Source organism: Hemicordylus capensis, chromosome 11 (assembly GCF_027244095.1).
Source record: "Hemicordylus capensis ecotype Gifberg chromosome 11, rHemCap1.1.pri, whole genome shotgun sequence".
NCBI classification, from domain to species: Eukaryota; Metazoa; Chordata; class Lepidosauria; order Squamata; family Cordylidae; genus Hemicordylus; species Hemicordylus capensis.
Window position 1 is genome coordinate 22,989,908 of NC_069667.1, and position 27,455 is coordinate 23,017,362.

The 27,455-nt window shown below is 47.1% G+C and overlaps 1 protein-coding gene across 1 annotated transcript in view; it reads right to left on the minus strand.

Annotated features, from left to right (window-relative positions):
- The window catches only part of RNF128 (ring finger protein 128), a 34,954-nt gene extending 14,549 nt beyond the window's left edge, over positions 1–20,405 (minus strand). Inside the window, exons 1-2 of the mRNA XM_053274422.1 lie at positions 19,780–20,405; positions 3,221–3,468 (exon numbers count right to left, since the gene is read on the minus strand). Of these exons, the coding sequence (XP_053130397.1) occupies positions 3,221–3,468; positions 19,780–20,227 (696 nt within the window). The 5' untranslated portion in view covers positions 20,228–20,405. The remainder of the gene's footprint in view (positions 1–3,220; positions 3,469–19,779) is intronic.
- Between the last annotated feature and the right edge of the window lie 7,050 nt (positions 20,406–27,455).

A 27,455-nucleotide genomic window follows, 5' to 3' on the forward strand; every position in this document is an offset into this window, starting at 1 on the left:
ATAGCTAAACTCTTCCTCTGGTAACAGGAGAACTTCAGGTAGTTCAGCTTTGCAAAACGGTCCATGAAAGTTACTAGGTCATCTTCATACAAGATAGTGATGGCCCAAAGAATCAACGTTTCAAGAAGTCCCCATGCCCAGTTGCCCGGAGGCAATTCTTGCGTGCCACAGGCTATTGGCTATTTAGAAGCCTAAGTGCAGACTAGCCAGACCCGACACCGAGTGCAACCAGTCACACTGGCCAAAGAATCCCCTTTTCTTTATGAGAGAGTTTGCTACAGTAGTAATTGATCATTTTAATGCATTAGAAACAAAACAGAGTTGAGAACCTAAAAGGCAGTTTGTGTATTGTATCTAAACAGCTTTCGGAGCTTTGCATGGGTGATAAGTAGTTCCAGGGAGACTTGACTAATTAGCAATTCCCTGCCTGCATTTTCAAAATCCAAGACAACGGCACTCAGTGTGTAAACACCACATAACTGAGTTAACTAACCTTTACAGTTTGGAGTATTCAAGGTTACTCACTGCTTAAGAAACACTGCATCTGGCAAACGACAAACTCACCCCATTACATGATGTTTGCACAGTGAATGCCCTTATCTTGGATTTTATTCCCTGTATATTCTTAACACGGGGCCAGAGGCCCCATACATGTCTACGCAGAGGCTACAGAGCTTCCCTGTACTAAAATCCAAAGAGAAGCTGGTCTCCACCAACAGCCTTACTCGATGCAAGGTTAATGGAGTTGAAGGCTGGACCAAATCAGGGACCCTCAACTTGGGAGGTTGCACACTGACCCCCTGAATAAGAGAGGAGACAAAACTGCTGCGTTAAAGCTTGGGCTGCAATTAAAGTGAACTTTAACACATTTCTGCAGGGTTGGTTAACCTAGAACGTTGCTACAATCTTTATGGCCGAGGCAGAAACTGCTTGCAGATGACTGCCTCCCGGTTTCTTGTATGAGCAAACCGAGCCTGGGAATTGCAGACGTCAACAGATGCATTGAGCATTGCCTGCATCACCAGCCCACAAGCCTCTTAACTTAATGAGCAAGGCAAGCCAATACCCCCAGGACACAAAGCCCTGGGAGGCTAGACTGGCCCCGTCCCTATCCACGTTCACTGGAACAGGGCCTCTGGTTGCTCACCAGTGATAATGCTGTGGCATCCCCAATACCTGCACTCTTCTGCTAGTGCCACTGAGACCAGGGCCGGTCTCCAACACACGGCTCAAGATCGGAATGCCCAGAACAGACACACATCCGTGCAGAGAAGAGAGAGAGAATCCCCACCGAGGCTGAACAAGTTGGGGGACTCAAACATTCCTATTTGGCCAACTTATCCACACTGAGGAATGGTTGTGGTAGCAAGCATGAGTCGTCCCCTTTGCTAAGCAGGGTCTGTATTTGAGTGGGAGACTACATGTGAGCACTGGAAAATATTCCCTTTCAGGGATGGGGCCACTTTGGAAAGAGCACCTGCATGCTCCCTCCCTGGCATCTCCAGAGACTCCTGCCTGCAACCTTGGAGAAGCCGCTGCCAGACTGGGTAGACAATACTGAGCTAGATGGACCAGTGGTCTGACTCGGGCAGCTTCCTATGTTCCTAGACAAACCAGGAAAAGGCCAGACAAATGGCCCTTCGGGGATGGGGCCGCTCTGGGAACTGCACCTGCATGGGAGGAGAGCTGGTCTTGTGGTAGCAAGCATGACTTGTCCCCTTAGCTAAGCAGGGTCCGCCCTGGTTGCATTTGAATAGGAGACTAGAAGTATGAGCACTGTAAGATATTCCCCTTAGGGGATGGAGCCGCTCTTGGAAAAGCATCTGGGTTCCAGGTTCCCTCCCTGGCAGCATCTCCAAGATAGGGCTGAGAGAGATTCCTGCCTGCAACCTGGGAGAAGCCGCTGCCAGTCTGGGTAGACAATACTGAGCTAGATGGACCAAGGGTCTGACTCAGTATATGGCAGCTTCCTATGTCCCTATTATGGGAGTTGTAGACCAAAATCTACAGGAGGGCTGAAGCTGAACAGCACTACAGGGATACTGTGCTCGCTTTGAAAGCAAAGCTTTGGAGACACGACGTCCTGGTTTAGGTCCAACCTTCTGTGGACACTACCACATTTCTAGCTCTTTTCACTCTTCCCACGGCACCCCACCCCACCCCACCCTGGGGCAAGAACTACCAGACTGCTGCTGCAGCACATAGCAGATGCCGAATCTAGTTGGTCCAACTTTAATTGTTTGTGCTTTGAAGAACTACAGGCTATCCTTAGGAGTTTTAACATTTAAGTTTACACACTGTTCCAATATTATGCTTGTGATTAAGAATCTCTTTGTGATTGTGTTTCCCTCTTTCCTTTCTCCTTAGTCTTGATTACACAGTATCACTATTTTCTTGCAAAAAGGATTTTAGTTGAGATCAGTGTTCTCTCTAATTTTTTTTCCGTCTGTGTGTGTTGTGAATTGTGTCCTGGATGGCAGGATCAAGGCAGTGTGTGAACACAAGCGTTCAGAGTTGGGCCTTCCTGATTCAACCTGAGCGGGATCGAAAATTAACTGAGCGGACTTCAAAAAAACTTGCGAGAGCGCACACATCTTAAAGGGAACACTGGCTGAGATAAAGAAAAACATGAAACACAATATATGTAAGAATAGGTCAAGATTGGTTAAGAACAGCCCAACATCCCATTTCATACAGTGGCCCACCTGATGCCTCTGAGGAACCCACAGACAAGAGGTGAGGGCATGCCTGACCTTGGTAATAGGAACATAGGAAGCCTGCCATATACTGAGTCAGACCATTGGTCCATCTAGCTCAGTATTGTCTTCACAGGCTGGCAGCAGCTTCTCCAAGGTTGCCGGTCGAGTCTCTCTCAGCCCTGCCTTGGAGATGCCAGGGAGGGAACTTGGAACCTCAGATGCTATTCCCAGAGTGGCTCCATCCCCTAAGGGAAATCTCTCACAGTGCTGACATGTCGTCTCCCATTCAAATGCAATCATGGTGGACCCTGCTTAGCTAAGGGGACAATTCATGCTTGCTACCAGAAGACCAGCTCTCCTCACCAGATCTTTGGCCTGTCATAAGAATGGAAGGAACTAAGGACAGCCCTGCTGGATCAGGCCCAAGGCCCATCCAGGCCAGCATCCCGTCTCATAGTGAGACTGCACCTAGGTGTCTCACTACAGGCGCTGCATGGGAATGCATTAAAAGACGAACTCACCTGTCTCCTGTTCAGAGCTCTTGCCAGTCTAAGCCTTCGGGCAGAATAGAATATGAAGTACCCAACAGTGGCTGCCGTGACGATGAAAAATGAGACAGAAACGAAGAAGATGGAGTAGTTATTTATCCATGATCCGTGTTTCTTCCCCACTTCAATCACCATCCTCACTTGGAAGCCCTCACCAATCCGGCGAAGGATTTCTTGGCCTTTGGAGTAGCTGATCATGATGGCAACGGTCTCTCCTGTACCTGTGAATGAGAAACCAGTCAGAGCATTAGAGTCCCATCCTAAAGAGGCTAAATTGCAAAACTCAATTTGACGGTTCAATGGCGTGTTCCCCTTGACCCACTTTCAAGGAGTACAGGCAAGGAAGCCACGGTGGCAGTCATCAAGACCGTGCCAAGAACTGTAGGAGAAGGGTAGTCCTGATCCCTGAGCTGGATGTGGTTATTGACTCCTGGGCTAAGCTGGGAAGGGGTTTGGTTTTTTTTTGCCTTGCCGCCACCACTGAGGCAGAGATAGCTATACATTTATGTATTTAGATTTATATACCTGGGCCCCAAGGTGGTTAACACCATGATAAAAAGAATTCAATAAAAACAGGACTGCTACTATGAATATTTATATACTGCTCGTCAACCAAAGTCTCAAAGCAGTTTACATAGGAAAATAAAGGATACATAGGTAAGATGGCTCCCTGTCCCCAAAGGGCTCACAGTCTAAAAAGAAACATAAGGCAGACACCAGCAACAGTCACTGGAGATACTGTGCTGGGGTTGGATGGGTAATCAGCATTACCTTCAAGGTAATGCTGATGGGTAATCCTAGAGGGCAACAACACCAGACTGGCCCTCTAAACACAGACACTGGGTACTGGGCAAAGAAATCTAATTGAGGATGAAATGTCTACAAGCCTAATGGTGCAGTGGAGAAGCAACCTGGCTAGAGAGTAGGAGGTTGTTGGTTCGAATCCCTGCTGGTGTGTTTCCCAGAATACGGGAATCGCCTATATTGGGCAGCAGTGATATAGGAAGGTGCTGAAAGGCATAGTCTCATACTGCACGGGAGGAGGCCATGGACAACCCCTCCTGGATTCTACCAAAGAAAACCACAGGGCTCTGTGGACGCCAGGAGTCGACACCGATCCGACGGCACATCATCAATCATCATCATCATCATTATTATTAATTCAATTTCTATACCGCCCTTCCAAAAATGGCTCAAAGTGGTTTACACAGAAAAACAACAAACAAATCAACATCAGAAGCCTGCCACTGCTGAGACCAAAGAAAACTTTGTTCAAGCATGTTTGTAAAGTTGCCTTGAAGACCCGAACAGTGGAAAGGCAGGATACAGATCTGTTAAATTACTGTTGAATGGAGCCATGATGCCCATAAGCAAAACAAACATTTAAAAAAAAATATCCCAGACTCTGGAGTAAGTGGCAGGTGCAAATACAGGTGTACTAATTGCTCTGAAACATACCCACACCCTTGAACAAGACTCACCATTTCCTATAGCAAACCTAGTTCTTCTAAGCAGACTACTTATGCCTTCCCTCTGTGCGGCAGGCCACAAGGCTGAACTCAACTGTCAAGTTGTCTAATCTAGAGAAGGACTTGGTTTCTTTACTCCAAACAATTCAAAGCAAGAGTCAGCCAACGACCACATCTGTAAATATGATAAATAAATAAAATCTTTGCCGGAGACCTAAGAGAACTGCTGCCATTTAGACCACACCGGGAATTCTCAACGTTGGGTCCCCAGATGTTTTTGGACTTCAACTCCCATAATCCCCAACCAAAGGCCACTGGGACTGGGGATTATGGGAGTTGAAGCCCAAAAACATCTGGGGACCCAACATTGAGAATCCCTGGACTAGACAATACTGGGCTAGATGGACCAATGGTCTAACTTGGTAGTGTGTTTGTTTATTAGCCTATTTTCCTTAAGGAAAGTAAGCTTAGGAGATCATTCGGGATACATAAATATATACATATATAGAGAGAGGGGGGGGAGGGAGGGAGAGAGAGAGTGTGCTCGCACAAGCGTGCGTCCCCACCATCAACTTTGCAATGCCTGGACCAATTTGAACCAAATTGGGTACAGCTGTAGGGACACCTCAGTGGTATAGTTTGTGATGTCATCCACCCCAATTCAAGATGGTGGGCATGTAAACATTTGAGGCACAAGTGGGCTAACTTGTGAACTGCCTGACTGATTTGGACCAAATTTAGTCCAGTTATAGGGGTCGTGAAAGGAAAGTAGGCAGATTAGTTCTTTACAGAACTACTTGTTTTTATTTTTAAATTATTCACTTTCTATATTTAGTGTGCTCAAGAGCAAGGCAGATGCGTCTGCCAAATTTCTTTGCAACATATCAGGTCACTTCCTGTCCAGTGTTAACTTGGGTCCATCATTCCAATAGAAAAGGTCAGCTATTTCCACACCAGTAAAGCCACAGATTCCTATGAAGTAACCCTAGGACCGGATGACTTAAACAACAACAAAAAGTCCTGCTATGGAGTAATAGGAAGAGGAAATGGAAAGAAAACTGGCATGACTGTAATGTTTTGGCTGCTCAAAACTAAGCTAGGGTCACCAGATGAGAGAATAGTACCAAAGTCTTTCTCTGAGACTGATACATACAAAGGGAAGACAGCCCAAGAAAAAAGAGTAGCCAATGCTACACAAGGAAAAGTAATTAATGGGGCCTTTGTTAACTGCATATTTTTATGGCAGCAGTGGAGCAAGAATCAAACAAGTTTCAGTTCCTCTTAGGACTGACAAAAAGTTTGCATTCTCAAAACAGCTTTACCTTTCCCCCCACACCGCAACGGACATATTCGGTCCGATCTACCCAAAACGGCCTGTATAATTAAACCAAGCTAAGATCAAAAGTGGGTTTTTTAACAGCTCGGCTGAGTTAAAGTTCACTTGGGCCATATTGCTCTATATGCTTATTAAGAGCCAGATCCCAAAGCCACTCAATTTCATCTGTGAGTCAGAGGTATAGAACAACTCACTCAGCACTTAGACCAAAGACAAGCCCTGAGTAAGGATCTAAGATAAACACTTCCATCAACTCAGCTACAACAGGATATGGGGGAAAAACAAGTTAGGTCAAGACCTTCATTTGATAAGCATTCAAAGTTATTGTTGTCTATATTTTCCTTAAACTCCACAAACATCCTAAAACCTTATTAGCAGCATAAAACACACATCCGGATGAGGACCATACTAGATGGGATCTCTCTTTCTCTCTCTCTTTCACTTAAAACTGAGATTTGTGGAAAGAAGCGATTCCGAGAAGGCCATTCTGATTGAGGAAACGGCCCATGAGGCCAGAGAGGGCACGTCTGAGGCACTCAAACTCAAAGGTGTTTCTTGGACCGCTCACTAGACCAGGGCTGCTCAACTCTGGTCTTCGTGCAGATGTTGGCCTACAGCTCCCATGATCCCTGGCTACTGGCCACGGTGGCTGGGGATTGTGGGAACTGCAAACAGGACAGACCAGACCAACGCAGGTGAAGCAGAAGATCTGAGAGTTGCACACGTCGGCAGTAAACAGGAACTGCAATTACCCAACACTGATGACTTGCTCTACATAGTTATCAGAAAGCGCTTCAAGGGAGCAGGAGGCAGCTATCCACATATTTAGAACCCTGTGCCTTAACACATTTCACCCATCCAAAAAGAGAAAGGGCAGAGGGCTCGCGATTACTGCAGAGGTTCTGTTCTCCGCTACTATCGTGAATGCCAAAACGGTGACAATTGAAACCATGTGCCTACGAGAACGATGGGGTTGTGTTCCTCAGGACACGAAAAAGTGCTTTTAAAAATGGGGACAAAAATGAGGAGTACAGCATTGTACCTGGGCCACCCCAGCTCCTCCAATAATGGCCCCCTCCAACAATCCTCCAAAGGAGTCCACCAAAAAATCCTCCAAATCTGGGGTGTGTGCGTGTCCCAACATGGCTCTATGCTGCCTCCAGATGTGTCCCCCAGGCTGGAAATAACTCTAGAAGAATGAAACACGCACACAAGAACTGCCAATGGCCAAAATTCATCCCTGTGATAATGGAAACCAGGTATATATAGCCCAACAGCACACAGCCAAAACCACAGAGAACCCACGATAATCATTCTAGGGCCTCCTGTAGTTCGCATTTTTTCTAGCTTCGCTCCCCCGCAATTCACCCCCCCATTCCATTTTTTTCCAAGGCCTTCATCTTTCCACCTATACCGTACCCCCAACTCAAGAGTCTGCATCTCCTCTGGCAACTGCATATGTATTGCACAAGGCAGATGAGCCTCAGATCCAGAAGTCTGCAAGTTTGGGCTGGAGAGACAGCCATATTTCTAGCAGCCAGCCCAGTTCCTGGCCTCTTGCTCCACAGGGGCAAAGCAGGCAGGTCCCCTTGTATCTGCTGTCAGCAGAGGCAGTTCTACAGGGGAGGAGGAGCAGCAGCAATGTGTGTCTGTCGCACGGGTGTTCGCTCTCTCAGCCTGTGATACCAGCGTTGCATCTGAGCATAAGACGCAGACCGGCTTCATTGTGAAAGAGGCACGTTTCCTTCCTGTGTTGGCTTTAACCGTTTCAACGTGTGTGATTCTTTCAGAAGTCTATACTGGACCCTTTCCCTGCCAATTATTAGTACTACATTTCTGGTTACTGCTGGTGAACTACAGCGCACATCTGTGGACCAGTGTTCCCTCTAACAGGGATTCCCAGATGTTGTTGACTACAACTCCCAGAATCCCCAGCTGCCATGGATTGTGCATGGGGATTCTGGGAGTTGTAGTCAACAACTCTAGTCATGGAACCACTTGCACTTGCTCTCTCTCTAAAAAAAGAATGAAATACACTATACTCTGCAAAGACCTTGCTTCCGACCCTGCAGGGTCTGTAAAAGCAAGAGTTGAGGCTCTAGGATTGATTTATGTTCTAACCCTTTAACACTGTAGTGATTGCCATGAGCATGACAGAGAGCAGAAAGCTGCCAAAACTTTCCAAAAAGGTGCTCCTGCTCACATGCATCACCTTTCCCTGCTCTACCACTATCCCTTTGTGAGATGAAGGGGCATCTGCCTGACAGTGATGAACCTAAAGGGAAGAGCAGCTAAAGTTATAAATTCTCCATTTCCAAATAACGCCTGCCAGGCTCTCCTATACGGTTTTTACACGTAAAACTGTTTGCACAGCCACTCAACGGCTTATAAAGGAAAGAAGAGTTGACTTTGTCTTTCATTTCTGATTTGCTGAGACGACACTAGAAGCACTACCACTCAGACAATGCACTTCTGAAGCACCTTTGCTGTGTGTCTTTCTCTATCCTTGACTCTATGGGCAACAGATGAGCAAAGATCCCATGGTGAACATCAGCCAAGGTCCAAGGTTTCTGGAGATTAAACACGCACTCTCCCAACACTGACAAGCTTCTTTAAAATGACTACAATGAAGCAAATTTCTTCTATTTTGCTTTATGGCCCAATCAAATAATAGTGACTTTATACAGAATGAACCCATTATTCCTACTCAGTTCAGTTTTTTGGGGGGGGGGGAGAGATTAAGACACTTGAGATATGTTCAGCACTGCATATATACCAGGTGAAAAAGTGAGCATTTCTCTCTCACACTCAGTCCAGGGAAAGTATCCGCCACTTCTATTTCCGTTCAATTTATTTTTAAACTCAGTAATTTTGCTGCTGGCATTTGGCTTCCTGACTTCGTACAAAGGGTCTACTATAAAAAGCTGTGACCAAAACCAGCAAAGGATGGTTTCACCGAAACGACGAACTCAAAACGAGAATGTGCCGAAAGACTTTTTGCTAGCCACTCCTAACAAAGCTTGCAAGTATCAAGATGTACATCAAGTTTCAACCGGACATCTGGGTTTACCAGTGTTAGTTTTAACTATGTAGCCATTCAACTCATTCAAGCTGGTGCTTCCAGAATTCTCGAAGAAAAGTTTCAACTTTTGCACAATGTTGATGTAGATAGCTACTGATCCATACAGTTCATCAGATTTTGCACTGGAGCAAGACCATACAAAATAGTTCAGCTGGTTATCTGTCCCTTAAAAAGAAATCACTGGAATTATACCTTTGGGAGAGGGCTAAGGAGTCTCTTCATGACATCTGAAGTGTGGACACGCACAGGCTTTTCTGGGGGTTGATTATTTTAAGCCATCTGATGGCGCAGCAGGGAAGCAACTAACCTAGAGAGCAGGAGGTTGTTGGTTCGAATCCCCAGTGGTATGTTTCCCAGACTATGGGAAACACCTGTATTGGGCAGCAGCGATATAGGAAGGTGCTGAAAGGCATCTTCTCATACTGTATGGGAGAAGGCAATGGTAAACCCCTCCTGTATTCTACCAAGAAATCCACATGGCTCTGTGGTCAACATCAGAGGCCTGCCACACAACCACCACCATTATTTTAGAGCAGGGATTCTCAACGTTGGGTCCCCAGATGTTACTGGACTTCAACTCCCATAATCCCCAGCCCCAGTGGTCTTTGGTTGGGGATTATGGGAGTTGAAGTCCAATAACATCTGGGGACCCAACATTGAGAATCCCTGTTTTAGAGCACTCCACACATTTAAAGTGAATCAACAAAACAAGGAGAACAGAGAGAAGGCACACACAACCAATACACAGACTCATTTGCATTCCTAGCTCTCCATTTAGATTCATCATCTAGTACTTTCAAAGGAAACATTCTGACAAGAGGACAAAACAGTAGACAAGCCAGAGTTTGCCAGCAGCAACCTCTTCCAGTCAAGAGAAACCGCTACACTAGAGGGCTGAATTAGACATTCAGGGAACAGTCCCGAGTCTAGGAACTCTGAATTTTGCCGAGCAGATAGGAACAAAGGCAACTGCCTTCTACCGAGTCAGTCCTTTGATCCATCTCGCTCAGTATTGTCTACCCAGACTGGCAGTGGCTTCTCCAAGGCTGCAGGAAGGAGTCTCTCTCAGCCCTATCTTGGAGCTGCTGCCAGGGAGGGGACTTGGAACCTTCTGCGTGCAAGAAGGGTGCCATCCCTTAAGGGGGATATCTTCCAGTGCTCATACCAGTAGTCTCCCATTCAAATACAAACTAGGGCGGACCCTGCTTAGCAAAGGGGACAATTCATGCTTGCTACCACAAGACCAGTTGTTCTCCTCCCCTAGATAAAGCAGCAGTGAGAAAACAGCAGTTTACAGCAGAGCAGCAGGTAGTGGAAAGAAGTCGTTCACCCCTCCTGCCACCGGCCAGCATTTCCCCTCTGCAAGCCCCTCCACCAGGCATTTCCCCCTCCTACTCAGCAAACACGTCTGGAACCACCAGCTGAACCATTCGCTGCAACCGCTCAGGAGTGCAGTTCAGGAGGAACCATTCAGCCCTGTTCCTTGACCAGAGTCTGCCGCTACATGACTTATTGCCAACAGGAAAACTCCATTTAAGAACAAATATTGATAGACCGCTTTTCAAGAAACATTTCCAAAGCAGCTGACAGAGACAGAGAGAGGAGGACCCGAAGGGCTCGTAATCTAAAAAGAAACGTGAGCGACACACCAGCAACAGTCACCGGAGGTACTGTGCCGGGGATGGACAGGGCCAGTTAATAAGCCAACTCTCATCATCCACACAGGCAGGCTCCTCAACGCATCTCCGTATTCCGCAGTGCACAGGAGACAACGCAAAGGAGTTCAGAATTACCCTCCGACACTTTCCCCCTTCTGCACCTTTGGCCTCTGGCTGCCTTATCAACGACAAGCACAGCTTCTGTTTGTACTGCAATAAACAGCAGGGTGAAGTCCACCCCATGCAGCAACTCTACAGAACACCTCCAGCGAGGACAGTTGTGTTTAAAGTGTGCTGTCGAATCGGTATCGACTCCTGGCGAACCACAGAGCCCTGTCGTGGCCTTTGGTAGAATTCAGGAGGGGTTGACCATGGCCTCCTCCTGCGCAGTATAAAATGATGCCTTTCAGCATCTTCCTAGATCGCTGCTGCCTGATCTAGGTGTTTCCCGTAGTCTGGGAAACATACCAGCAGGGATTCGAACCGGCAACCTCTGGCTTGCTAGGTCATTTCCCTGCTGCGCCATTAGACGGCTTACAGTTGTGTTTGGTGAGCCATATTCCACGGAGGATACACGGGTTCCTTCACGCAAGGATCTTGTTAGGAGTTATCGTCTTTGGACAACACCCCACACTCACTTCTGCGGGCTTACTTCCTATTCAGAAGGGCCAACGCTCCCACTGTGGAAGAGATCTCCCTCTAGATGTATGCCTGCCCAGTTTTCATTTAAACACAGGTCTTGTAGCACTGCCTGGCCCACTTTCTAACTTAGGAAAGAGGCTACCTATTTTAACAGTAACCACTATATTTTATCCAGGGTAACTACTTCTAGAGTTCCAATGCCTGGCAGGCTTCAGAAACCAAAGCAGATATCCTGTGCACCTCACTGGGCACAGAGAAGTCAAGAGTTGTTGCGCAAGCATGTGGACTATTATCCCCCCAACCCAATCACCTATGTTGCGCCTTGCCAGAGGTTCCAACTTTAGGAACTCGACTCCAGCGATGCTCATTGGGCGAGTTAAGGGGATGAGCCCTCACCCCGCCTGTGGGCTTCTCCGAGGCACAGGAACCTAGGAAGCTGCCATATACCGAGTCAGACCCTTGGTCCATCTAGCTCAGTATTGTCTACGCAGACTGGCAGCAGCTTCTCCAAGGTTGCAGGCAGGAGTCTCTCTCAGCCCTATCTTAGAGATGCTGCCAGGCAGGGAACTTGGAACCTGTAGATGCTCTTCCCAGAGCGGCTCCATCCCCTGAAGGGAATCTCTTACAGTGCTCACACTTCTAGTCTCCCATCCATATGCAACCAGGACATACCCTGCTTAGCTAAGGGGACAAGTCGTGCTTGCTACCACAAGACCAGCTCGCCTCATCTGGTGTGCCACTGTGTGAAACAGGTTGTTGGACTAGATAAACCTTGGGCCTAATCCAGTAGCTCCATTCTTGTAAATTGGAAGAATTCTACTCCCGACTATTATTCGAAAGAAGCCAGGGTCGGCTGCATCATCTGAACTGGTTGACAGTGACTTATTCTAACTACAGTGCTGGGGGGGGGGTGGGATACCCAAGATCAGTTACTTTGGACAACATGTCCGGGCCTGGCTTCTCTGTAACTATGCCTGGAAAGTATCACTCTTCTGGCTCGCACAAGTGTGTATTCCTGAGGCTCAAGGACCTTGTACAAAACCTTGGCTTCATGAGATGCTCGAATCCAACCAATGCCTCTCTACAAACTGCTGAAACTAGCTTGACTAAACAGGTGATGGGTCATTAAGCTTATGTATTCCTAGGAACCAAGTCACTGAACAATTTTGCAACGAATGTTCTGCACAAACCACTCAGAACTACCTTGTTTTCTTGGTGATGCCACACACCACAGGAAAATTCTGGACTATTCCTGTCTCCAGGAAGTTGGAGACAAATCCAGCTACCTCATTTGTTTAGTTAACATCGAATTTCTGAATCATGTGTACTAGTATTCTGAATCAGGGTACTAGTTCTCATTGAGGCCCCGTGTCTGAGCCGTACTACTTCAGAATGCGGGAATGGGAAGCTTGTGTGATTGACTAGTCCTCCATATAAGCAGCTATGCCAGGGGGAAAGGTCAAGCTAAGCCATCTCCCCTACTCACTAGTTTTCTATAGAGATGTACTGTATGGAAGACCTTCATATGAACCCCCACTTACAATTGGAAAGGATACAGCCCAAAGGTTTGCCACCATAGTGAAAACTAGGCCTAAGTGAAGCCAATAAAATGGTCCGTTTAACCCTAATCTTGACGGGGGGGAATTCACACACACAAATCTGGAGGATTGTTGAGAACCAATGTACTTGTGAAAGATACTGATCGACTGATTGATCGATACTTGTGTCGCTCTAATCATTGCTCATATGTCAACCAGTTGGGTAGAAATGGCAACAGTCTGGCTTCCTGGGTTAAAATAGCCATCAATTACCCTTCAGTCCTACCAAAATGGCTCAATTTCTGCAAATCTGTATTTGGGGACATCTGAGATACACAAAGTTCAACGAAAAAACCCCAAGTTACCTGCCACCTCGAGCGAGCCTCTTATATCTAATTCAAGCTACTGCACTGTTTTTACTACATTATTTTAATCCCTGCTGCTTCTGAAGGTCAGCAATATAGATTTTTCAAGGAGGGCAATTACAAGCCATGGCTCTGCACTTTGAAACCTGTGATAGGACGTTACCACCTTCTCACAGCAACATTTCCAATTGAGGAGTGCAGAATCTTACATTTACGAGGAAAATAATAGTCCTGAATTTACGCTTCTGCGCGCTGTATCTATTAAAAAAAAGGTATAGCCATCAGGAGGCATTTAACACCATGTGGATGCTTGTTTGTTTTAAAAGGCACATCAAAGACTTTAAGTACCAGGATAAGCAAGTCATACTACTTCCAGACAGACCATGGAACTATTCAAAATGAGCTTCAGTAATCATTTGGCTTTTGATGTAGGTGCACCTGTCAAGTGATCATCTGAAGGTGAGGCTCATGTTACTTGAGAACACAGCTAAGAGCAAATACTGTAGGTGGTGTGTACTGTAAAGACCAGCATTTAAAAAGCAGGAAAGGTTGCAGCTACAAGAGTCCTACTTTTTCATATAGAGCATTGCAGAACTCATCCATGTGAAATCACTCCAAGAATGCTCCCATGTGTGAAGAATGCATATTCTGAAGAGGCGCACGTTTTGGGCAGTATAAAAATATAACAAACAAGCAAACAAAGGAAGAGGGGCTGGGTGGTGGTGGTGGTGGGGACATATGTATTATTCACCCTTTTAAAAAACAACTGCTGGCACATTTGACCTACCAGGCATAGGGATGCAAATATTCTGTGCTTTACTTCATTGTTTTACATGTTGTCGAAGGGTGGTGTAAGATTTTGTTTGCAAAGTAAACTCCATTCACAAATCACACTAGATTGATCCTAAACCCTGAAGACTGAAAACGCTGAAGCCGAAACCGTTTCCAAAACTCTGAAGACCGAATAATGATTCCAACTCCTTAATTTTGGGGCCAGCTCTTAGACCCCCCAAAACATTGTCAAAGCCTGCTTTAATCCACCCAGAATAGTCCACCAATCCCTGTTTAACTAGGTTACAAATGCCGTGGACTATATTTCGCATTTTAAGTGTACAAAGGTCTTCACGGAATACCCCTTTCACCTAAGGCAAATATCGGAAGGGGTCTAAGCACTTGTTTGCCAGCTTAGAGATCCTGAAACCTGGAGAAAAGTCCCACAGCCACAAATCAATCCAGTTACGTATGAAAATCTGCATAATTCACCACAATAGCAGAGTTTTGCACATGCTGGTTGGAAGAGCTGGAATTGTCCCACACAAAGTTTTAAAACTGTGTTTCTTCTGCTTCAATCGCAACACCAGTAGTGAAATAGCGAACTGTTGGAAAGGGTTTTATGGTGCAGCTGCAGTGTCAACTTAAAGTAAAAGTAAAGTGCACCGTCGAGTCAATGTCGACTCCTGGCGCCCACAGAGCCCTGTGGTTTTCTCTGGTAGAATCCAGAAGGGGTTGACCATGGCCTCCTCCCATGCAGTATGAGATGATGCCTTTCAGCATCTTCCTATATCACTGCTGCCCAATATAGGTGGGTGTCAGCTTAAAGGGGACTGGATCATCAGGTTTCAGTTAACAGGGCAAACCACATTCAGTGGAGAAACAACTTCCACCCCCACATGAGAACAGCCTTAGGCTATATATACGCTGCAGCAACACGCTTTCTTGTTATGAGAAGAGTTGGTCTGGTGGTAGCAAGCATGACTTGTCCCCTTAGCTAAGCAGGGTCCGCCCTGTTTGCATATGAATGGAAGACTTGGTGTGTGAGCACGGTAAGATATTCCCTTTAGGGGATGGAGCCACTCTGGGAAGAGCATCTAGGTTCCAAGTTCCCTCCCTGGCAGCATCTCCAAGACAGGGCTGAGAGAGATTCCTGCCTGCAACTTGGGAGAAGCCGCTGCCAGTCTGTGTAGCTAGTCAAGAACTCAGACTTCCCTCAGAGTCATTATGCGGGTACATTCTCTTCTGCTCATCCTAAATAGCTGGGCTCCAGCACGCTTCAGGAAACAACTCTCTATATAAGCCCAGTCACCTTAATATTAGGAGAAACGTGCCGAGGATCCCTTCAATTCAGGCAGTGCAATTACAAGGGAGATCGGCCAGAACTTTTCCTACTCTTTACCCTTCATTCTCTTGAAACTCAACTCAGCAGACCCTTCATTGAGCTGCACTTGATCACGTACCCAAGGACTGGGTAGCTATTTTTAGAGACCAAGTCTGCTAACTGCTACTTGCTGTTAGTTATCCTTTTTTTAAAAAATTACATGCCACCTAAGATTTGATAAGATAAGTTGAACCGAAGTTACAAAAACCCACATATGGACAAATAGTCCCAGGGCGTGTGCCTGCCACAGACCTTAGTGGAGAGAGAGAGAGAGAGAGAGAGAGAGAGAGAGAGAAGGCACTGTAGCTTGCAAACAAGAAAAAACTAGTCGGAGCAAGCATCAGTACAGCAAATTCCATCAAGGTACATACAAATGCAGTGCTTGATCTGGTCTACGCTAGGACTTCTTTTGCAAGAAGGCATGCACTTAGAAGCCAGCCGCTGGCAAATTTGCTGCTGCCAGAACCCTTTCCGTATCAATTCGCTTTCCCACCGAAGGTCTCTATGTTGCAGAGGATCCTGAGGAATGTGCACCATTACGGACTCAAGGTTGTACCGCCGACCCGCACAGAACACCAGCCTGCATAAACGGAGCATTCCCTGAACCTATAGCCGCCCATCAAAGTTAAGCAGGCGTGGTTAAGCTGTCTTACAAGCATGTCAATCTGCCATTACTGACATAGGCATTCAGGAAGAGAAGGCTTGTTTACCACCTTTTTATAAACAAGTATATGCTAAGACGGATCTTGCCCCAGCAACGTATTTATTTACGATCACCTTGAGTAAATGCAAATGGGCCTTCTCCAGGGCCAGGTTCAATGCTTTCCCATCTGCAATGCTTTATGGGAAGTATTTGAAATTATTATATGAAGAACGGAAATGCCCCTGTGGAAAGGCGATCGAAACCATGGCCCACATACTTTTAAAGTGTTCAATATATCAAAACTTGAGCTCTCAATTAATCAGCCCACTGATAAAAGATATGAGGGGACGACCTGAGGATCTTGCTGTAGCATATTTATTAGCAGATAAAGATGCAACTACTTCATAGGTTGTAGCTATATTTTGTTATGTGGTGACCAGATTAAGAACTTCAATAGAATAGAATACAGTTTGGGGTTTCTTAGTGTTAATTTTAAATTACGTATATACACTTACGCCTTTCCAATGCCGTTATTTTATTTTTACGTGTAATTCTTATTATTCTAAAGCCGTTATCCATTTATGTGTAATTGACTTTCTATTAATATTTTTCTTTTTAACGATGTCAAGATCTTTATTTCTCTTTTGGTCAAAGACCGTAAATAAAGTAGGATGATGATGATCTCCCACCAGAGAGAAACCCAGAGGTGGCCTGAGCTATGCTGCCTGAGCCGAGGTGGAGCAAATGTTCCCTTGCTCCGTGACTCTCTGGTGAGGTCAGCTCAGCTCCCTTTCAAAACTGACCCTTGCAAGCTTTGAACGCGGGGCAGGACGGAGGGGAAGCTGGCAGTGGCTTCTTCACTGTGCTGGGGTTGGAGAGGACCACTGCCTGAAAACCACCGACTTGAGGAATCAGATTTGCAATCCAATTCTATGCTGGTCTACTCAGCCAGGCTTCTTCCGTTGCCTACACAGGACTGCAGCTTTACCTGCCCAGTCGTGTCTGGAGATCATGACGCAGGACAGCTCCCGGAAGCAGCACAAAAACCACACTACTCAAAATAGCGCCCCTCTTGCAAGCAAGGCCATTGAACAGGTTTTGTTCAACAGCCACTTCTCAGCCCAAGCCACTGCAGTGTACGAATAGCCAAGATATTGTTTGTCCTGATGCTGGACTCTTGCAGCATTGCCAAGAGAAAGCTTTTGTGTTTGCTTTTTCAATTAGCGCAGGAACCTATTCTGGTGGAATGGGCAGAGATGCAGAAGATTCAGTCACTGAAGAGCAGCAAGGACTGACAGGAAAGAATGTAGAAAAGTCAGTTCCAGTAGAACCCCAAAGGCACGTCAAACCTTTCTCTCTTAAAAAAAGGTGAAGTGTGCCATGAAACTGATTTCGACTCCTGGCGCCCACATTGCCCTGTAGTTTTTCCTTGGTAGAATATAGAAAGAGTTTACCATTGCCTCCTCCCGCACAGCATGAGATGATGCCTTTCAGCATCTTCCTATATCGCTTCTGCCTGATATAGGCGATTCCCATAGTCTGGGAAACATTCCTGACCCTAAAAAGCAGCAGAGCTTGAACTCTGCCATTTGCCGTTTGAACTCTGCCGTTTGTTTGAAATTAAACGTAAACAGTACATGAAATTCAAAAATATTGGCCAGGCGCAACAAATATGCCATATCTTCAAGTTCCTCTTTCCCAAGGTGGAGGAGGACAAATTGTTACAAAGGAACAGGAGCACATCTCACTGTTACCAACACACCACACAAGTATACATAAGCCCTCCTCAAGGGTTAGGGGTTGTAGGGCTACGCCAGTTACCGCATAAACAAGGAACCTTGTAGCACCTGAAAGGCCAATATTTGTTGTCGCTAATGCTACAATCAAGTTTGTCATGAAGGTGCCACGACACGTTTGTCGTTTTTGTTATATAGAAGTAAAGTAAAATGTAAAGTGTGCTGTCGAGTTGATTTTGACTCCTGGCGCCCACAGAGCCCTGTGGTTTTCTTTTGGTAGCTTACAGGAGGAGTGTACCATGGCCTCCTCCCGCACAATATGAGATGATGCCTTTCAGCATCTTCCTAGATTGCTGCTGCCCAATATAGTACCAGCGGGGATTCGAACTGGCAACCTTCTGCTTGTTAGTCAAGCAGTAGTGCACCCCAATAAGCCAGCCTGGGAACTCTTCTCAGCTGAAGAGAGGAGCATAAGTGCAATGCACAGCTTTATAATAAATAAAAATAACACACTGATAATTATAATTAAAAAATGAAAACAATGATAAAATAACAGCTGTCAGGGTGCAATGGTTAAGACCATTGGCCTAGGACTGTGGAGACCCAAGTTCAAATTCCCACTCCGTCATGAAACTCACTGGGTGACTCTGGGCCAGTCACTTATCTCTCAGCCTAACCTACGTCACAAGGTGGTTGCGATGATAAGCATAACCATGTATTATAAAACCCTCCGGGATCGTTGGATCCCAGAGGAAGCGCAGGATAGATACATGGAAAATAAAGTTTAAAGAAGTTTTAAGCAGCAATAAGTATACGATTTAATTATATGGAAATTAAGAACTTATTGAGTGGGACACACACACACACACACACACACACACACACACACACACAAACAGTCAGGCTGAATCCTGGCCTTGCAAACTAATGCCAGTGGCAGGAACACAGGGGTGAATCCTTGCATGGAGAGACCTAATGCCAGAGTCATGGTTCATTGCTCAGCGACTGAGAGCCAATTTAGCACACAGAAGGTGCCCCCGATTCAGTCCCTATAACTAACTATTTATATACTGCTTTTCAATAAGAGTCCTCAAAGCCATTGACAGAGGAAGAGGTGGGTGGGAATCAACCAATCTCCAGACAGAAAAGGAAAAAAAAAAAAAAAAACCCTCTTCTGAAACCCTAGAGAACTGCTGCCTGACAGTGACAGAGCCCCTACGGGGCCCAAGAGTTGGGCTCAGATGGAGGCAGCCGCCTCACATGGCCGCAGAGACAAGCGAACCTCCGCCTGGCGAATCAATGCCAGGGTGGGTGGCGCAGATCACGGGTGTGTGTGTGTGTCATTCCAAGGAACCAGGGAGGGCACCCAAGCAGGCAATTCGGGTTGCTCCTCTCTCTCCCATCCCACCTGGCAGCCGCGCTGATGCCTGCAGGCTCACCACAGCTCCACCCGTTGAATGGCCAGCCTGCAGGCAGTAGCAGGGAGGGGGAGTGAGAGAGAGAGAGAGAGAAACAACCCTTCCTCCAATCAGCTGCCTCTCTGGACCCCCCCCCCGGCTGTGCAGCCAAGACTTTACTATTGGGGAGGGGGATCATGGGCTAGATGTCACCACCTATATACCGCTGCCTGCAGGCTGGCCATTCGTCGGGTAGAGCTGCACGGTCAACGGGGAGAGGGGCTCCCCTCTCCCTCCCATCCTGCCCTGCCGAGAGCCCCGCAAGCCAGCCACTCGCCAGGTGGAGCTGCTGGGTCCAGGCCGGAGCTGTCACGGGCTGGACGCCCCTGCCCCACATGCTGCCGGGCCATTCGTCCGGTAGAGCCCCCCCCTCCTCTCCCCTCCCCACATCCCTCCCCCCCTGCTTCCCGCAGGCCGCCCATCCGCCAGGGAGAGCGGCCGCCCCACTCACCCGGGTGGGTCATGGGCTGGACGTCGTTGCCCGTCCCGCCGGCGTAGTTGGCGATGACGGCGGCGGCGGCCCCGCGGCGGGCGGCCAGGCGGATCTTCTCGGCGAAGGTGCAGCCGCCGCCGCGCTGCAGCAGGGCCAGCCACGGGGCGGGCGGCGGCGGCGCCCGGCTGAAGTTGGTGGCCTGCGGCTGGCAGGCGTTGTAGCCCTCGGGGCTGTCCGGCGGCACCAGGCGGCCGGCGCAGGGCCGCAGCGGGGAGTCCTGCCCGAAGACGCCGCTCTCGCTGGCGCTCCAGAAGGTCTCGTTGCGGCCGCCGCCGCCGCCGCCGGGCCGCCAGCCGGAGACGTTCACCCAGGCGGTCCACACGGCCTGCTGCTGAGCCCGCGCCCCCGGGCAGGGAGACAGCAGCAGCGGCAGCGCCGGCAGCAGCAGCGCCCAGCACGGCACCATCGCGGCGGCGGCTGCAGCGCCTGAGCCGGAGAGCGGAGGACGAGGACGAGGAGCAAGACGCTGCTGCTGCTGCTGCTGCTGCTGCAGGGAGACCAGACGCGACGCACCCGCCTCGCGCGCTGCCCGCCTGCGACTGGCCCGGCCCCCGCGCGCGCTGCCCGCCTCCTCCCTACCTGGGCCGTCCGGGGGCGGGGGGAGGAGCGCCGGCCCCGCCCACTCGCGCGCCCCTGGAGGGGGCGGTGCCGGCGCCACGCCCCCTCCCTCCCTCCCCGGGAGCAGCAGCGCCACGTGCGGGGCAGGGGGGGGCACTGAGGCGGAGCGGGGGGGGGGCCTGCTGGAGAGGAGGAGGCAGGGCGAGCTCTTGGTTTATTATTAACTATTTAATGATGATGATGATGATGAAAATAATAACAACAACAACAACATCTTATTTATCGACCTGCTAGCTTTAATAACCCGGAGAGAATCTATCTATGTGGTCACTAAGAGTCGACACCGACTTGACGGCACTTAATCAATCAAACAAGGGGAGGGTTGATCAGGGATGACTCCAAGGGGTAGCAGGTGCCCCCCAACATTTCCTGCTCCCCCTTTCATCCATCCTCCCACCCACCAGTCTGGAACTTCACAGCAAAGTGTTGGACAAGACAGTCATGGCAATGGCGACTGGTGGTTCTTGGGACTGGGATAGGGGTGCTAGGTAGGGCAGGTGATGTCTGGAGCCACAGGTAGTGAGAGGTGGTGGAAGGACTAGGCGAGTGCCTTAGCAATAACTGGCAAAGTGCAGATTTGTAGCTAATGAGTAGGATCAAAATACAAATACACACACCCGCAAGCACACAAATCTCAATTACTCATCAGCAGAGACACAGAGGAAAATGGAAAACATCAATTGCTTTATAGTGCTTAACAGGAATACAGTAGTGGGTAGATTTGTATCTAACACGGCAGGATCAGACATAAGCACTCACACACACACACACAAAAGGAACTGTACAAGCCGCAAGTAAAGCACAGACCAGCTACAAAAGGCTGCTTCTGTGGAGAATAAATGCATTCTGAAGTCACCAGGGCAGCTCCGTCTGCCTGATGATGCACACGACTAATAACAAACAACAACAAACCAGAAAGAACTCTGAGCCGGAGTGGTATAGGATGGTCCTATACCTTGGTTATTTTAAAAAGGCCTCCATTATTTAAAGAAACCTCCTTCACTCACTCCTCTACCACAGAACATGCTGTGGAAGTCAAGGCAGCCTGGTAGGTAAGGGAGTCATTATCTTAATTACATTCATTACGTGATCTCTATAAGTATTTAATGTCTAGCAAAATCCTCACTCCCCCAATCAACGTATTTCTCACAAACTCAAGCCATTAAAATCTCTTGGATAGGGACATGAGAAGCTGCCTTATACTGAGCCAGATAATTGGTCCATCTAGCTCAGTGCTGTCTACGCTGACTGCCAGCAAACCGAAACGACCCGAAAACAAAAGTAAAGGCGTGAAAAGGGGAAAAGAAGAGTAGGAGAAAAAGAAATGCAATAGAAGGAGAGAAGCTTTCCTTTCTACTCTTGGGCAAAGCTAGAAGTTTCTAACAAAGTCTACTGAAGCACAAAAGATTGAGGGATTGAGGAGATGCACAGTTGCATACAGTGGATAGGGACGGGGTTCCCACCAAAAGCAGGAAATGGAGCTTGGAAGATCCCGACTTAGTCTCTGCACAAGCGCAAAGCCCAGAAGGGACAGAGACCACGTCGAAGAAGCAGCTGTTGATAGGCCCGTCTTCCATGAATTTGTCTAAGCCCCTTTTAGAGCCATCCAAGCTATTGGCCAGCATTACACCCATGGCAGAGAAGTCCATAGATTAATTATGTGCTGAGTGAAAGAAGGACTTCCTCTTGTTGGTCCTAAATTTCCTGGCAAGCAGTTTCATGAGATGACACATGAAACAGCATGACCCTTCAGAATGACCAAATGATATATACCGCACCTGTACTGATAACATAAGAAAAGCCCTACTGAATCATGCCAAGGGCATATCTAGTCCAGCATCCTGATTCATGCAGTGAAGCCTGGAGACCATTCAATAATCCTATATTATTCCTCTATTTTATCCCTGCCTTCACTTTCCTCCCCCTTCCTCTCTTGTCTCCCTTGTGTCTATTTGCAGATTGTAAACCCCCGTGGGGCAAGGACCAGTTTTCTCATGCTTTGTAAAGAACTTTGCATACAGATGGCACTGTGTCAATAATGGCTAATAAAAATGATGTCACTTAGATCGCCCTATTGTACTCTAATGTTAACTAATCTTGAATACACCACTCATTCTGTTGAAATCAGTGGTTCAAGTTAGTCATACTTTACTTCCACTAATTTCAACGGAACGGAATCTTTTTTTTAGGGTTGAGGCCACCATGACTGACAAATCTGAAGGCACTATGAAGATATTTCTGGAAAGCTGATACAGAGATATTATTGGTGAATCCTACTACTGTATTCGCTACAGGTCAAAGGGATTGTGGATTGTAGGCCAAGAATTGAACTGACATGGCTGGTTTAAAAAACAAAACAAAACAAAAACCCCCAAGTTCTCTTAATACTAATCTGCCTACTTTCACTTTCTCTACACCTGGACTAAATTTGGTTCAAATCGAGGTCCACAAGTTAGATCTCTTGCGCCTCAAATGTTCATGTGTCCACCATCTTGGATCAGGGTGGATGACATCATTACAAATTACATCATTGAGGTGTCCCTGTGTGTCACTTCCTACAACTGTACCTCATTTGGTTCAAATTGGTTTGACAGTCCACATGTTAGTGCACTTGTGCCTCAAAAGTTTATGCGTCTGCCATTTTGAATTGGGGTGAATGACATCACAAACTATGCCATTTTGGCTCAAATCAGGCAGTTCACAAGTTAGCCCAGTTGCTCCTCAAAAGTTTACATGTCCGCCATCTTGAACTGGAGTGGATGACATCATCACAAACGACACAGTTGAGGTGTCCCTACAGCTGTAGCAAATTTGATTCAAATAGGTTGGGTGGTTCACAAATTAGCCCACTTGTGCCTCAAAACTTTACGTGTCTGCCTTCTTGAATCAGGGTGGATGACCTAATCACAAACTATGCCACTGAGGTGTCCCTTTGTGTCACTCACTACAAATGTACCTAATTTGGTTCAAATCGGTTAGACAGTCCACAAGTTAGCCCAATTGCAACTCAAACATCCACATGTCCGCCATCTTGGATTGGGTTAGATGACATCATCACAAACTAGGCCATTGAGATTTCCCATGTGCCCCTACAGCTGTAGCAAATTTGGTTCAAATTGGTTAAGCGGTTCACAAGTTAGCCCACTTGCGCCTCATATGTTTACATGTCCACCATCTTGAATCAGGGTGGATGACATCTTCACAAACTATGCCGTTGAAGTGTCCCTACAGCTGTACCTGATTTGGTTCATATTGGTCCAGGCATTGCGAAGTTGATGGAAAGTGGGGAGAGACACACACAGACACACAGAATGCCGGTGATCTCATAAGCCTACTGGAAAGTAGGCTAACAAAAACCAAGAGCCACATCAATTTCATCCGTAAGCTCTAACTCACAATTCTTTTAAAAAGCTACTTTTCAAACAATTTCAAAGTAGTATACAACAAAAGCATTTAAAACCTAGCAGCATGAACACTAACCAAGACCCAAGTGACCGTGCTAATACCCTCTATACAAAAGCCACAGATTCTTATAATCCTGCTGTCCGGGACTGACATGCTATGGACCTTCTAGTTCTAAGCAGACATACCGCAAGCATATAGCTCATTGAGACCACAGTGGCTACATTCCCATTGACTTCAAAAGGGAAAAGGCTGAAAAGGTTTACTCTGAATGTTTGGTGAGGCTGAAGATGATCCCCGCTCACAGTGCTGGAAAAATGGGCCAGGAAATTCCAAGCGATAACATTCAGTTCAGAGTGAAATTATATTTGCTGGCAGATAATGAACACTGGTCAAAGCTCGCTCAGTGGCCTTGCCCCAACCCTCACACAATCTTAAAACAGATCTTCATACAAGCTGCCTTATACTGAGTCAGACCCTTGTTCCATCTAGCTCAGTATTGACTACTCTGGCTGGCAGCAGCTCTCCAAGGTTTCAAGCAGGAGTCTCTCCCAGCATTGCCTGGAGATGCTGCCAGGGATTGAACCTGGGACCTTCGGCAGGCAAAGCAGATGCTTCATTCGCTGATGTCATCTTCTTCCTTGCATTTCCCTTAAGTAGGCTCGCTGAAGCCGCCTGTGCCGGGATAATTAATGACAATCAAAATTCTTTAAAAAATAATGGGAGTGTGTAAGGAAGACTGATTGACATGACCGGGTTTCTAGGGCAGAGGTTGAATTCAGCATGCCTGCCAGTACCTGCTTCTTCACGAGTCCAGCTCTTTATGGAAATGCATTTACTAAGCACAGGTCACACACAGGACAGAGATCTGGGTGCTTGACAAAGCCATCAGGTGGGGGCTCTCTTCATAATTCATTCAGTACTGGGAGAGGGTACGGGCTGCAGTGTCGTCAAGATGCTGATGAGACCCAGCTCTACCTACCATTTAAGTCAGCTAATGCCAGAGAAGCAGTGGATGTCCTAAACTAGAGTTGGCAGGCTATTCTGGACTGGATGGGGGCAAACAGACTGAAATGTAATCCAGACGAAACGGAAGTGCTCTGGGTCGGGAAAACTGATTATCCGAGTGGCGAGACAAATCTGGTCCTAATAAATAGGGTAACACTCTTCCCGAAGGACCAAATTCACAGCTTGGGGGTGCTTCTGAGAAGAGAGGTGGTCTTGTGATAGCAAGCATGACTTGTCCCCTTAGCTAAGCAGGGTCCACCCTGGTTGCATATGAATGGGAGACTAGAAGTGTGAGCACTGGAAGATACTCCCCTCAGGGGATGGAGCCGCTCTGCGGAGAACAGAAGGTTCCAAGTTCCTTCCCTGGCAGCATCTCCAAGATAGGGCTGAGAGAGGTTCCTGCCTGCAACCTTGGAGAAGCCACTGCCCATCTGTGAAGACAATACTGAGCTAGACAGACCAATGGTCTGACTCAGTATATGGCAGCTTCCTATGTTCTGGATCTAATGCTATTCTTGGACTCACAGGTGGAGACAGGCGTGCCTTATACCAGCTACGACTGGTACACCAGCTGTGACCCTACTTGGAGAAGTCAGACCTGACTTCTGCCACTCATGCTTTGGTGACATCCTGGTGGGCCACTGTGTGAAACAGGATGCTGGACTAGATGGGCCTTGGGCCTGATCCAACAGGGCTGTTCTTACGTTCTTAATGCACTCTACGAGGGCTCATTTTAATTGATTTTATTCTACACTATGTTTTATTTCTTTTACTGTTTTAAATTTTATATTACTTTTATTGTTTTGCTGTTGTGAGACACCCTGAACATCATGTACTGGAGGGGCAGGATAGACATATTTTGAATGAATGAGGATGCTGTGCTGGGATTTCGAAAGCCTTGAGGTATTCAAAAGCAAGGAGCAGCAAAATATAGTACAAATTCCATGCAGGAGTTAAAGTTTGTTAAAAGCCAAAATTTTAAACACAGGAACAAGTGTTCCTGAAACCAACTGAGTTGAGGGTGGGGTTATCTCAAGTAAGCATGCTGTAGAAGAACAAGTCCTTGTTCTGGACTTGTTTGCCATTTCAAGAGGTTAAATAAAGGGTTTGGTTTGTGTAATTTTCCTTGTTGTGTGTGTAGTGGGGGGGAGAGAAGAGGATCATCGATTCCTGCCTAGGTAACACAAGCTGCATCTTCCAAATCTTTCAAGTAAATATAGAAGCACCTTTTCTCCTTTGACTGAAAAGAATACACTCACAGTGTTTCCAGCCATTTTCAATGGGAGATGATGCTTGCTTGGAGAAAGAAGGTATTTACGATGGTTACTAAGGTTCGTACGTATTTTTTTTTTAAAAAAACCCCTATAGATATTATGGTTATATCTCCCTCCCTCTCTCAAAAGGGAACAGCATCCAACCACATTAGGGCTGTCAATTCTGACTGAAGCTATTCCTGGATATTCCCCACCACCACCACAAAAAAAATAAAATCATAGTAACATAGCATAGGAACATAGGAAGCTGCCATATAGAGAGTCAGACCATTGGTCTATCTAGCTCAGAACTGTCTACACAGACTGGCAGTGGGTTCTCCAAGGCTTCAGGCAGGAATCTCTCTCAGCCCTAGCAGGGAGATGCTGCCAGGGAGGGAACTTGGGACCTTCTGCTCTCCCCAGAGTGGCTCCATCCCCTGAGGGGAATATCTGGCTGTGCTCACACTTCTAGTCTCCCTTTCGTACACAACTGGGGTGGACCCTGCTTAGCTAAAGGGACAAGTCATGCTTGCTCCCACCAGACCAGCTCTCCTCCTCCATTAAGATCTTCTCCATTAAGCCATTAAGATCTTCTCCAGAATTGGTTTCAATAGTCTCCTAGAGATTGATGCAGATTCCCAGGGAATCCAGGTCAGTCTTGGAAGTCTGGCAGCCCTAAGAACAGGGCTGCAATAATTTCAGCCTCTCACCTTCTGTTGGACTCCAATTCCCCTCGTCCCCAGCCCCAGCGGCCAATAGTCAGGGATGATGGATGGTGGCTGCTGTCCAACCAATCTACAAAAGGACCCAAGGCAATACATTTCCAAATGATCTCGTCAAATAAAATGATCCTAATAAAATATAAAGAGTCCAACAAATGAATTAGTCAACCATCAAAACAACAATATCTAGAGAGTAGAAAATTTAAGAACGGCTCCATATCACAAAACCAATCACTCCGGCTTTTATGATGGTTGACTAATTCATTTGCTGGACTGTGAATATTTGATTGGGATCATTTTATTTGACAATATCATTTGAAAAATTATTGCCTTGGGTTCTTTTGTATATTGGTTGGTCATGGGTGAAGCCAGTTACAGGTCCTTTTCGGTTTCCTGCTGTATGTCAACATCAGCAGGAAAGAGAAGAGCCACAGTTATGCAGCTGGTCTTGTGGTAGCAAGCATGACTTGTCCTCTTAGCTAAGCAGGGTATGCCCTGGTTCCATATGAATGGGAGACTAGAAGTGTGAGCACTGGAAGATATTCCCCTCAGGGGATGGAGCCGTTCTGGGAAGAGCAGAAGGTGCCAAGTTCCCTCCCTGGCAGCATCTCCAAGACAGGGCTGAGAGAGA